Source organism: Nannospalax galili, unplaced genomic scaffold, assembly GCF_000622305.1.
Source record: "Nannospalax galili isolate Female #2095 unplaced genomic scaffold, S.galili_v1.0 scaffold1360, whole genome shotgun sequence".
Lineage (NCBI taxonomy): Eukaryota > Metazoa > Chordata > Mammalia > Rodentia > Spalacidae > Nannospalax > Nannospalax galili.
The window spans coordinates 519,585-532,272 of NW_008346551.1; the positions used below are offsets into that span (position 1 = coordinate 519,585).

General features: G+C 40.1%; 1 protein-coding gene across 1 annotated transcript in view; it reads right to left on the reverse strand.

Moving 5' to 3' along the window:
* The window catches only part of LOC103742088 (contactin-associated protein-like 3), a 229,478-nt gene that overhangs the window by 40,608 nt on the left and 176,182 nt on the right, over window positions 1–12,688 (reverse strand). The window contains exons 12-13 of the mRNA XM_008843066.1: window positions 11,615–11,734; window positions 7,234–7,434 (exon numbers count right to left, since the gene is read on the reverse strand). Coding sequence (XP_008841288.1) covers window positions 7,234–7,434; window positions 11,615–11,734 — 321 coding nt within the window. The remainder of the gene's footprint in view (window positions 1–7,233; window positions 7,435–11,614; window positions 11,735–12,688) is intronic.

The following is a 12,688-nucleotide window of genomic DNA, read 5'->3' on the forward strand; positions in this document are numbered from 1 at the left end:
TAGTTATAAGGTTTAATTCATATTCAAAGGAAATTTCAAAATTCAAAAGAAATGTTTGCTAGAAGAGAAGAAGTGAAAAATATAAAATGATCATTTAAAATGAGTCAAAAGAGAAAGGAATTCAAATAAGAGGGGAAGGAAAAGGCAAAACCACAGATAGCCAGGGATGACAGCACAGCCTCACACTTGGAATGTAGATGCAGAAGTATCAGGAGTTCAAGACCAGTCTTGGCTACATGAGACCCTTTCTTAAAAACAAGCAAAACAACAAACCAAGGACAACTGGTAAAGTTTGATTATGGTTTGCTTCCTAAGATTCATGTGAGGGATGCTGGGTACTGAGCACCCAGTGTGGCCATGTGAGAGCTTGTATGACCTTGAAAAAGTGGGGCCTAGTGGGAGAACCTTAGGCTAATTCTCACGTAAGCAAGCTGCTGTAAGAGCAATACTAACTCCTGAATCTCTCTCCTGAGTCCTGTTTGGTAATGTGAGCTCTTGTGCCCCTTTCCCTTCTATATACACTCCCATCATAACACAGTCTGTCTTGGTATGAAACAGTCAAAAGGAACCTCATCAGAGCTGAGTGTATGCTGGTATCATACCCTTGAACATCCGAAGCTGTGAGTTATATAAACCCTTTTTCCTTACAGTACCCAAGCCTTACAGTGTACCACCTTGGTATAGTGATGAAAATGGACTTTTTAATACAGCAACAAATACAGAAAAGTTGTAGTACAGAAAATATTAACTAAAGCATCAACAATCATTTAATTGTGTGTGCCTAATGTGCCAATTAAAAGACAGACTGTCAAAGTGGCCATAAACCAAGATATAATTATATGCTGTCTGCCAAAATTCCTTTTAAAAGTAAACATGAGCATTAGAAGTGAAGAGATGGGGAGATCTGTACCAACCTAACATTAGTAATGCTAGAGGTCTTGGGAGATGATTCAGCTAGTAAAGTGCTTGGACACAGCACGAGGACTTGAGTTCAGACTCTAAGACTTGTACAAAAGTTAGATGTGATTATGTGCATCTGCAAGCCCAGCAGTGAGGAATGTGGAGATGGGCAGCTCCCTGGAGCCCACTGGCCAACCAGCCTAGCTAACTGGTGAACTCAAGATTCACTGGATGAGCCAGTCTCAAAAAATAAAATGGAGAGGAGTTGAGGAAGACACCCAACATTAACCTCTGACCTCCACATGCACAAGTAGAGATATGAACGCCCCCCGACATGTGCACATGCACCACACACACACACACACACGCACACACACACAAGCTATAGGAGCAGTATTAATTTCAAAGACAAATTCAGAGCAAGAAAAATCATCAGAAATAAAGAGGGTTTATTCTCTAAGGAGACATTACAATATTTAATGTGAATATGCCTCACAACAGAGAATCAGAACACATGAGGCAAAAACTAATAGAACTCCAAATAGGTAGAGACAAAGCCACTCTGACCACTGGAGACATTAACACTCCTCGGTGAAACACACAGATCCAGCAGGTGGAAAGTCATTAAGGATTTATTAATCTAAATAGCACCATCCATCAAATGGATCTAATTGACATTTATAGACTACTTAATCCAAAATTGCAGATCACACATCTTTCCCAAGTGCACACACACAATTATGTTAGACCACATTCAAATTGATGAAAAATAACATTGAATTTAAAAGAAGAGAATCATAGGAAGTATGCTCTCAGGTAAGCAATGCCACCAACATAATAACTGAAAGACGGCTGGGAATCCAGAAATAGCTGGACATTTAGCAGCACACTTCTAAGTAAAACATGGTCAAAGAATAAATCTCAAGGGAAAATGCATTCTTGACCAATGAAGATGAAAATGGCCTGTCAAAATTTGTGGCATACAGTCAAACACTGGTTAGGGTTTATAGCACTAGATGTCTATTTTAGACAAGAAAAAACAAATCTAAAATTGATTATTCAAACTTCTACCTGAAAGAACTAGAAAAAAGAGCAAATTAAATCTAAAGTAAGAAAATGAAAGAAGCAAAAGTTATAATAGAAAGTAGAAAAATGCTAAATGGAATTATTAGAAAAAAATCAGTGAAAGAAAGCTGGTCTTCAAGAAGTTCAATAAAATTGGTAAGTGTCTAGCCAGGGTAACCATGAGAAAGAAAGAAAAGTTGGAAAGAAAGAGAGTTCATTAGTTTGATCACATGGATATTCAAATAATAATGAAGAAATATTATGTACAATTTCAATTTTGTTAATTCATAGGAATCCACTTGACAGAAACAGTTTACCAAAACTCACTCAAGGAGGAAGAAATAATTTGAATAGGTCCATGCTGTGGACTGAGTTGTGTTCTCCCAGCAAGTCATTTCAAAGTCCTAACCATTAGTACCTCAGAACATGACCCTTTTGGAAATATGGTTTTAATAGAGACAACTGAGTTAAAATGAAGTCACTTCAAGGCCAGTGACTCATGCTTACAATGTCAGCACTCAAGAGGAAGAGGCAGGGGGATCGTTGTGAGTTTGAGGCTATCTTAGACTTCAGGGGAAGAGAGGGGGCAGGAGAGGAAAGACAGACAGACAGAGAGAAAGAGAGAGGATCTTTGGATTTAGGATTATGAAGCTGAATTTAAGTTAGGGAATTAGGAGGAGGATGATAAGTTGGACCTCATGAAATCCTTTTGTCTACAAAATACAACGAGAAGGTGAAAGAAACTAAGTTCTTGTCCACTGTTGGTGGGAGTGTCAGATAGGACAGTCACTCTAGGAAACAGCTAGGAAGGGTTTGTTTTTCAAAGATTTATTTTTCTGTGCATGTGTGTGTGCCTACATATGTGTGTGGTGTGTTCACCATGTGAGTTCCTGGTATCATGAGAGGCCAAAATAGGGTGTCAGATTTCCTGAAACTGGAGTTACAGGTGGTTGTGAGCTATCATGTGGGTGCTAAGGTTAGAACCCAAGTCCTCTGCAAGTGCACCAAGCACTCTTAACTGCTGAGACATCTCTCTAGCCCCTGTTTGTTTGTTTTTTGAGGGTTTCTTTTTGGTTTTTGTTTGTTTTTTTTTTTGTTTTGTTTTTTTTTTTGTTTTGTTTTTTACATAAAACTAATCATTCAGTCAACCCTACAACCCAGTCATTGCATTCCTGGGCAATGTCCCAGGGAAAGAACAACGGCTGTTCACACATTCATAATGGATCAAATCTGTAAAGAAGCCAAGCTTCTTCCAGTGAATGAACAATCACTGGTACACCCACCATGGATTACTACTGAGCAACGCAAACAAACATTATTGATACATGTAACAGTGCTAATAACTTTGAAGGGGAATGTGCTGGGGGACAGAAGTCAACCCCAAAACATTACACACTCTCTATCACTCCATTTGTGTAATATTCTTTCAATGTAAAAAATAACAATCGCAAAAAGCACGAAGATAGAGAAGAGCTTAATGCTAGATATCCAGGCCTGCACACTAGGGAGCTGGAAGGGGAATGAGGTGGGGTATTTGAGGGGTGAAAGGAGTCATTCTTGTATTCATAGAAATGGTGTATCGGTTGACTGTATCTATGTCAGTTTCTGTACTGCAGTTTTGTGAGGCATTTCCACTGGAGTGAACTATATAAAGGGATCTAGGTTCCATTATTTCTGACACATGTGTAAAAGATTATAGATTCTTTAAATTTTCTTAATGATAAAAATTTAAAAACCCTATGAAGATTATAAGAGAAAAACGTTTATTCTTCTCAAAAGAAAATAGGAAAACTGTCAATTGATTGAAATCGCCATTTCTTAGTGATTTTAATCCCTAGTAGTGTTTTCTATAAGGTCACCTGATGATTCTGAAGCCCAGGCTACCCCTTAGATGGATTAAGATGATAATTTATAGATATAAAACTCAGGCATCAGTACAACTTTAGAATCAAGAGATATTTTATAGTGTTGCAAGTGTGTGAGTGTAGTTTCTCTGGACCTGTGTCCACTAGCAAGGCAAAGTAGGTCAGAGCTGTTAGCATGAGGAAAATGTAGACCATATGTGCTGGATAGCTTTAGCGTCAACTTGACACACCTGGGTTGAGGGAGCCTCAATCGGGGAATTGCCTTCATTGGAGTGGCCTGTAGCCATGTCCATGGGGAACCTTGATTGTTGAGTGATGTAGGAGGGCCCAGCCCACTGTGGGTGGTGCCACCCCTGGGCAGGTGTGCCTGTGTTGCATAAGAAAGCAGGCTGAGTAGGGGCCAGGGGAGCAAGCCAGTAAACAGCATTCCTCCATGGCCTGTGCTCCAGCTCCTGCCTCCAGGTTTCTGCCCTGAGTTCCTACCTTGGGCTCCCTGATGAACTGTGACTCGGGAGATGTAAGATAAACCCTTTCCTCCCCAAGTTGGTAGCAGTCAGAGTGTTTTGTCACAGTAATGAAGAACAAACTAGGACACCATATTACCCTTTAATTTCACCTCTATTCAAACTCAGAACTATTCTAAATGTTCACCTAAATTAAGCTTCTATTTAAACTTCTCCATTGGTGGTTTTGCAGTGGTAGCCATGCGTTGAGAGATGCTTGTGTGTCTATCTTATCTTCATCTTCAATTATCCATTCTCTGAATTAAAAGGAAAAACATTTTTGTTGCTCTAGAATAATTCTTGTTTCTAGAAGTAAAGCCAAAAGGGCAAGAGCTAGCAAGTTCTTAGGCATTAATTAAGCACTAGCCCTGCAGCATAGGTTCCTTGCTGAGCTGCATAGTGTGCAGGCTGTGGGGGAGTCCATATGTGTGGGGCTTGCTCACAGCTCAGAATGGAGTAGTTTTCTGGTTTCATTATAGGGGCCTGCCTATGTAACTTGCTGCCTTTTGTCCCTTATCCTTGTGTTCCCTGGTTAACTACTCAAGGCATTGTGTTCTATAGTTCTACTCCTACTAGAGGACAAAAATTCAACAGTGATAAACTAAAGTAATTCTACTTTGAAATGCCAACCATGCAATTTTTAAAATTTTTATTTATTATTTTTATTTTTGTGTGTATGAGGGTATTGCCTGCATGTATTGTCTACCTGCGTTGTGCAAAACCTGCAGAGGTCAAGAAGAGGGCATCGCATCCCCTGTAACTAGAGTTACAGACAGTTGTTAGCCACCATGTGGGTGCTGGTAATCAACCCAGGTACTCTACAAAAGCAGTCAGTGCTCTTAACCAGTGAGTTCTCTCTCCAGTCTCAACTACACAATTTTTAAAAACAGTAAACTAGGAGTGAACATTTCTTACTTCATGAACACAACTTGCTTCCTTATCTTGTGTATTCAGGGAACTTCAGTGAGACCAATGGTATAGGGCCCACTTTCTCTGGAGAGGTGAAAAAGACTCAGAAAGATTAGCTAATTACTTAAAAGTTTCTGCAACTGCTAAGGGATGGACCTGGAATTTGAACTTTGAACTTGAAAATAAAATGGAAAAGCTCTTTTCTCTTTCTAGTAGTTCAAACTGGCTGCTGGGGACTCTGCAAACAGAGGGAAGAGGGGGAGGGAGAAGGGTGGTGTAGGCCTAGTACAACCAGTGAGATTTAGATGAAAAGGCAGGAGGGGCTCATCCAGGTGGAGGAAACTTCCAGCATGGGAAAAAACATGGTCTGGAATATTCCAACAGGTCAATATAAATTAGGAGAGTCAGGACAGGTGTGTGCAGTGACTCAGTATGGCAAACTTGCACCTGAAGGTCATATACTGATACTTTGAAATTTAAGAGTGTCATTTGAAAATTTTAAAGTGGTTTAATGAAGCTTCTAATATATGCTATTTCTAAGTAGATTTAGCAATAGATTGCTAAATTAAAAAAATATGTGCATAGGTGTATGCGGTGTGTGTGTGTGTGTGTGTGTGTGTGTCTGTGTGTGTCTGTGTGTGTCTGTGTGTGTCTGTGTGTGCATGCAGTTACATTCATCCCTGCTGGTGGTGTGGAGGCCAGAGTTTGATGGGAAGTGTCTTTCTCTGTGGTGCTCCACTTTTCCTTGTTTTTTGAGGCAGTGTCTCTCACTAAACATGGAGCTCAGGTTTAAACTAGACTGGCTGGGCAGTGATTCCTTCAGATCTGCATTTCTCCACCCCCTTCAGTGCAGAGGTTACAGGTTCACATTGTCATGCCAGGCTTTAAGGTGGGTTCTGGGGATCCAAACTCAGGTCCTCATGCTTGTGCACCAAGCGCTTTCCCCAGGGAGCCACTTCCCCAGCCCCTGATTGCCAAACATATGAAATGAAAGACCAATTTCAGTACTTAAGGTCCTTAAAAGAGATGAAGGGAGCATTGGGAGCAGTGGGGGGCTCCAAAAGAGATGGAAGGAGCTCCTGGAAGGAGGGAGGAGAAACACCTGCTTGTATCCTCAGAGAGCTGAACTTCTTAATTATGCTCTGTCACTGTGAAGATTCAGAAACTAAATGGAATAGTTTGGGAGAAAAAGAAGGCCCAAAGAAAAACCTGCAATAATTTCAGTAATTATTTCACCTTAGATCAGCATGGGAGATATGGGGCTGGGGAACAAACACTGGCATTCCAGCATCAACGAGATAGACAACTGTGTGTGTGTGTGTTGTATGCACATGTGTACATGTGTAGAGGTCAGAGGTCTATGTCTGGTTCACTCCTTCAGTGGCTTTCTACTTTATTTTTTGAGACTGTCTCTCCTTGAACCTAGAGCTCACTGATTGGTTACACTGGCTGGCCACATAGTCCTTAGGATCCTTCTGTCTCTGCCTCCCAGGGCTCTGGGATTACTAGTGTCTCCATGCCTGGCTTTTTATGTGGGTGCCAGGGATCCGAATGCAGGTCATCATGCTTTGCACTTTTACCCACTGAGCTGTCTCCCCATCCCAAATAAAATATCAAGGTCAAAAACTAAACTGGTACAGGGAACAAGCATTTCAGAGGTAGACTTTGAAGTGTAAAAAGCATTATGGGCTCCAGCCAGTCTCCAGGAAGAACTGTTAGGCCACACCCACAATAGTTAGCATGATTTCCCCTAATTGTGAACAGAAAGTTAATGTTATTGTTAATAGTAAACTTTCCTTATATTAATAGAAAAGAGTACCTGCCGCTAGTTGCACACATGCACACTGAATATTCGCCAACTTGTCAGGAGGGTTCTTTACTACTCTTGTCCAGAGGCCTGAATAAGTTCTCTGTAAATAACTTTGACCTGGTCCTCCTGAAATGTGCAGAGATGTGCCTTTGCCCGCCTCCCCCTTCACCATCACCCTTACCGCCTGCATCTGTGGGTCCCGTGGGCCTGCATTGCAAAGCCACCTGCTGCTCACAGCGCTCAGCAACGTCCACAGCAGCGCGTAGCTGCGCCAAGCCCACAGCATAAGAGAAGGTCACCGAGTGCGTGCGCCCTCCTGGGCTGCCTGGAACTGTCACCGCATGGGGCCCACTGTGCTGCACCACGGTCCATGCCATGTCTGCTGAGCAGAAGCAAGGCAGGGGGAGGCATCACTAGGTTGCACAGGTTCGCACGAGGTATGAATCTACTTCTAAAGTGGCATGTGTGTTCATGTGAGTTTGCAGTTACTTTCTGAGTTGCATTTGTATAGCAATATATCTAGCCAGAACTCAGCCGGTAAGCAAAAAATACCCCGTAAAAAAAAAAATATTGGAAGAGCTGATGGTAAATTTCCATGACGTCATGTCTAAAGGTACAACAGAAGCATAGCTTTCTAGTTCTTAAAACTATTTTTATATCAAACCAAGAATGAAACCAGATTGTGCATGAACATTTAGCTTTAAAAAAAAAATCAGTACTTTTCTCATTTGTGTGTCTATTTCATTAAATAATTTAGAGAAAATGCATCTTGGGAGGATGTGAGCGTCGGTAGTCATGGAATACCACAGGAAGTGATGATTAAAACAGAATGGATTACATCTGCTTCTCAATCGGTAAGTAAGCGCAGATAATCCACATACCACCCCCTCCACATCTCACAAAGCCACTCCAGGGAGTAATCCTGGCCTTCTTTTCCACCTCCTGGCATAATTTCTAATGTATTCCTGTCGCACTGATTTAGAGATGTTTTGGTGAATAAATAACAAATTAAATATCTCCATAGTCACACATGGGAAGGAATGCATTCAAATTCTTTTACTGGACTCCACTCCTGGTAGTGCACGTGACTACCCAGCTGCTTGTCTGAGTCAATGGATAAGAAGATGTCTGTCTTGAGAGCATTCCACCTACACTGATGCTGTGTCATCCTTAAACATGTAAGAAAAGGTACATAGGAATCTTCCAAACTGGGAAAATTCAGATGGCTATATATCTTTAAAATTTTTAAATCAGAGTAATGTAATAATGTAATAGGTTAATACCTTTTACTGAGGAATCACCTTCATCCTCCCGGGGTACATAGTGAGACCCTGTCTCCAAAAGTAATAATAATAATAATAATAATAATAATAACGATGGTGATAGTAATAATAATAAAGCTCTGTGGTTCTCTGCTTTTAGAAGCAAACATGTTAAAGAACTGTGTGTATGTGGCAAATGGATTCTCCTGTTTGTTTGAGAAAGTATTTCCTCTTCACTCTAATCATTTCAGAAGGTGCAGAATTCGAAGTTGGTGGGGGTTTGATTTTGTTTTACTTCGCTCTTTTGTTTGTTGCTTTTCTCACCTTCTTAAACATCACATTCCAGTCTCTTCTCCCTTGAATGGTTTCTGGTAAGAAATCAAACATACTACTTAAACCTTTGTTTTTTGACTTATTTCATATTTATTTAACTTTCAATTTTCTAGAACTTGAGTACATATGTTCAGGCTAGGGTTCTGTGTTGCTGATTGATTACCTTGTTACATTGTTCTGTTTCAGTGTTCCTTGAGCTTCCTGATCTGTCACTTGATACTTGCTGTGATTTGAATGAGGACTGTCCTTCACAGGTTCAGGTATTTAAATACTTGCTCTCCAGGAGATGGCTGCTTGGGGAGGCTGTGAGACCATTTCAGCTGTGGTCTGTCTAGCAGAAGTGGGTCACTGGGGGTGAGTCCTGAAGTTGAAAACTGCTTCTAATCCTGACGTGAGCTTTTAGCCTCCTGATCCACCAGGATATAAGAAGTTTCTGCCCTGTTCTCCCTCAGCTTAGCTGCCATGCCTTCCCTGCCGTGATGGACCGATGTACCCTGAAACTCTTCACGAAAACAAATTCTTCTGCCTTTAAGTTTTTTTCTGTTAGGCATTCTGTCGTGGCAATGAAAAACAGTAACTAATACAATGCCTGACATTAACTTACAGGAAATCTTAAACATTACTTCTCAAAAACCGCTCTGTTTCTCTCTTGATATCTCATCTGCATGTAAATTACATTTTTTGTAGTTTTACTGTAATTTTCAGATATTCTGTTCCTTTCTTCCCAGCTTTTTCTTCTCTTTGCTTTTAAACTTTGGAAGTTTGTATTAAGATAGCTCCGAGGTTAGGGATTTCTTCCTCTGTCCTGTATCGTCTCCTGATGAGCCTACTAGAGGTACTTTTAGTCTCTGGCATTCTCTTTGCTCCTTTCTTAGAATTCCCATCTTGCTGCTGAAACTGTGTCTCTATTCTCCCACACTGTGTGCTTGATCTATTAGAACTTTCCCCATATCAATTATGGTGATTTAAAATTTCCAGTCTGATAATCCTGACATCCCTGCTATACCCAAGTCTGTTTCTAACATCTGTTCTATCTTTTCAAACTCTAATTTTTCTCTTTAGATGTCTTGAATGTGCTATACTGGATCAAAACAATAGCTGTAAATAGATTTTCAGTGGTGTAAGGAAGGTGTGGAGGAAAGGGAGGCATTCTGTGTCCAAGTGAGCCTGTTCCCTAGGCTGTGGACTTTGTTAATCCTCCTCAACTCCCCTCTTCACCAGCCTTAGATGAGACTGGATGACTAGATGGAGCTAGAGTTTGATCTTTCCCTTTTCCCAGGTAGTTAGGCTCTGTTTAAAAATCCCATGTGACTTAGGTTCTAGTAAATTATTTCTTTTGAGAGAAAGCCTTGTGAAGAGGTATGGCATATCCTGTGGTATTTCAACATGTTTCTCCACACTCTTCCCTTTCTGGAAGCAGGAAGAGCGTTTTCTCCAATATTCATTATGAGAAGCTGGTCATGCTCCTAAGAGGGAAAGTTCACATGATAGGGTCTGCTGGAGTTCTTAACCCTCAGATTTGTCCCCCAGAGTCTCCAGAAATGTGTCACTTGCATTCTGATATTCCTACCCTAGAGCTTCTCCCCAAGGTCACTGTTCTTGAGAGTCTGTTCTGCTAAGCACTGGATATCTGCATCTGCCTGTCTTGTCTCTCCAGTCTGGGGGTCAGTAGTTTGCTCTTGGACTCCACTCTTCGGCTGGATATAGGAAGGGTTGTTGAGTTTCCACATTGTTCCAGCCTTTTACTGGGTCAGACGAAGTGATGACTAGCAAGCTCCTTAGCATGCCAGATAGAAGTCACTAGGTTTTAAACACTATTGACACATCTGCATCTTCAAGCTTCTAGAGCAGTATTTTGGTTATTGACATTTGAAAATCGCTATTGATTGTTCTGAATGACTAGCTGCTATTTTATTGGCTAAAACCAGTGCAGCCTCTAGCTTCCTCCTCATCAAGTAGTTCTTCTTGGTTTTGAACTTTGTGTGATCCTTTGATTTTTACTAGGCCTATTTTGCAGAAATAATCCATCTGAAGAAGATGGGGTGCTAATGGCTTCTGGGAGAAGCTACATGACAGGTGCCAACCACATTGCCTAGCTCTGGTTGGATGGTCTGATCAGGGAGTGCTGGATAATTAACATCTCCTGGCGGGAACTTTCCCTTTCATTATCTTCAGCACACTGCTAAGCAGGTGGATCTTGGTTGTCTAAACTACCTTTGTTTTAACATTCTTTGGCACTTTTTACTAAAGCATTTTAAATTTCTTTGTACTTTGATTTGTTTTTCTTTTTTGGCCTTTGCTGACCCATCTGGTCACTGTTCAATTTTATGAACCTTTAGAACATTCTCTCAGCATATTAAATGAGAACTTAATGTATTTCAGAATTCCTCTTTCTAGAGAGTTGGAAATGCCAGGTAAAAACAAATTTCTATAAAAATTTAATTACCTAAGGGAAATTTTAATGTAATCTTCCATAATCAAGCTGTATTTATTTGTACTAATGTCTAAACCAGGAGTGGCTTATAATATCAAATAATCAAATCTCCATGATGATGAAAAAATTTTGTGCCATGCAGATCATTAAATTATCTAAGATACACATAAAAACTAGCACATACATACTATTTTTAGCACTTTGGGAGTTCTGTATTTTTGTTCCATATTGTAAAAATATATAGATCTCTGAATCAAAGGTTTATATTTACTCTGAGGTATGTGAACAGATGGATTATGAGAAGTGAAAGAGCCATGGGTGACCTGGCATGGCTTTAAATTTTGCTTGATAAATGAGACAAGAACATTTTATTCACAACAAAACTAACAAATATATATGCAAATAATCTCTCCTTAATATGACATAATTATCAAACTGCCTTTTAAATAATACATCAACTAGGTAGATTTCTGGGTCTACTCTGTCCCTGTGTATAAACAACTCTTAAATTAATCTAAAGGTTATTAACATACCTGACATATTGCAGAACACAAGAAATGGTGCCAGCGGGCCACTTCCATCCGCGTCAATGTAGTAGAGTCCAGAAGGGCTCCCTCTGTGCCTGTGGGCTTCACAAGACTGTTCATAGATGGCTGCAGGGGGACACCATCCATCAGAAATACAGTGAACCTTTTAATATTTTCAATTACTGTCCAAAAGGCTTCCATCTCTGGATTATAGACATACGATATATATTATTTGACATTTTTGTTAATTTGTATGGCATTATATTTGGTTAGATAAAAGAAAAAATATTTTAAAATTACATTTATTTTTATTAATAAGGGAGAAGAAATTATCAAGTTATGATAAACTTAAGTGTTCAGTGTTGTTAGATGCTGAGTAAATATTTGGTATATGTTTCTATTTTAAATGAAAGTAAAATAGTATATCGTTGATTAATAAAGAAGGTGGCTTTGCATGTAAAAGCACTTGCTGCATAGGAATGAGGACCAGAGTTCAAATCCCCTACACCCTGTCATGGAGGATCATATCTGTAACCTCAGTGCTATGTGGGGTAGAACTAGGAGGATCACTGGGGCTTGCCAACGACTAGCCTAGCTCCAGTTTCAGTGAGAGACTCTGTCTCAAGAGAATAAGTTGGAGAATAATGGAGTAGATACCTAATGTCCCCCTCTCACCTCCACAGGCATCCTCACACACACAGGGGCCATAACCCCCCTCCCAAATGAAGTTGGAGGTTATAGTAGGAATATAACACCACATTCAATAGACAGTCATTTGTTAATATCTAGGAACTGTGTTTTCTCTATGTAAATATTCTCTTGATTTTCAGTGAGGAGTGAAGATTCCGAAGCACGGTGACAAAGATTTAGAAGGTATTCGAGGGAAACTGAATCCCAGTGGTATGGATTCATGGTTCTGTTCAAACTCATGGCAGTTTTCTTTCAGAATTAAGCAGGACATTAATTAAATTAGGGCATTAAAGAAGGACATTTCATTCTACCTGTAATAACCCAATATCAAAGAACACTAGTTTTAACCTATCAAAGTAATCTGATATTGTCCAAGAAATAGGTTGTAAT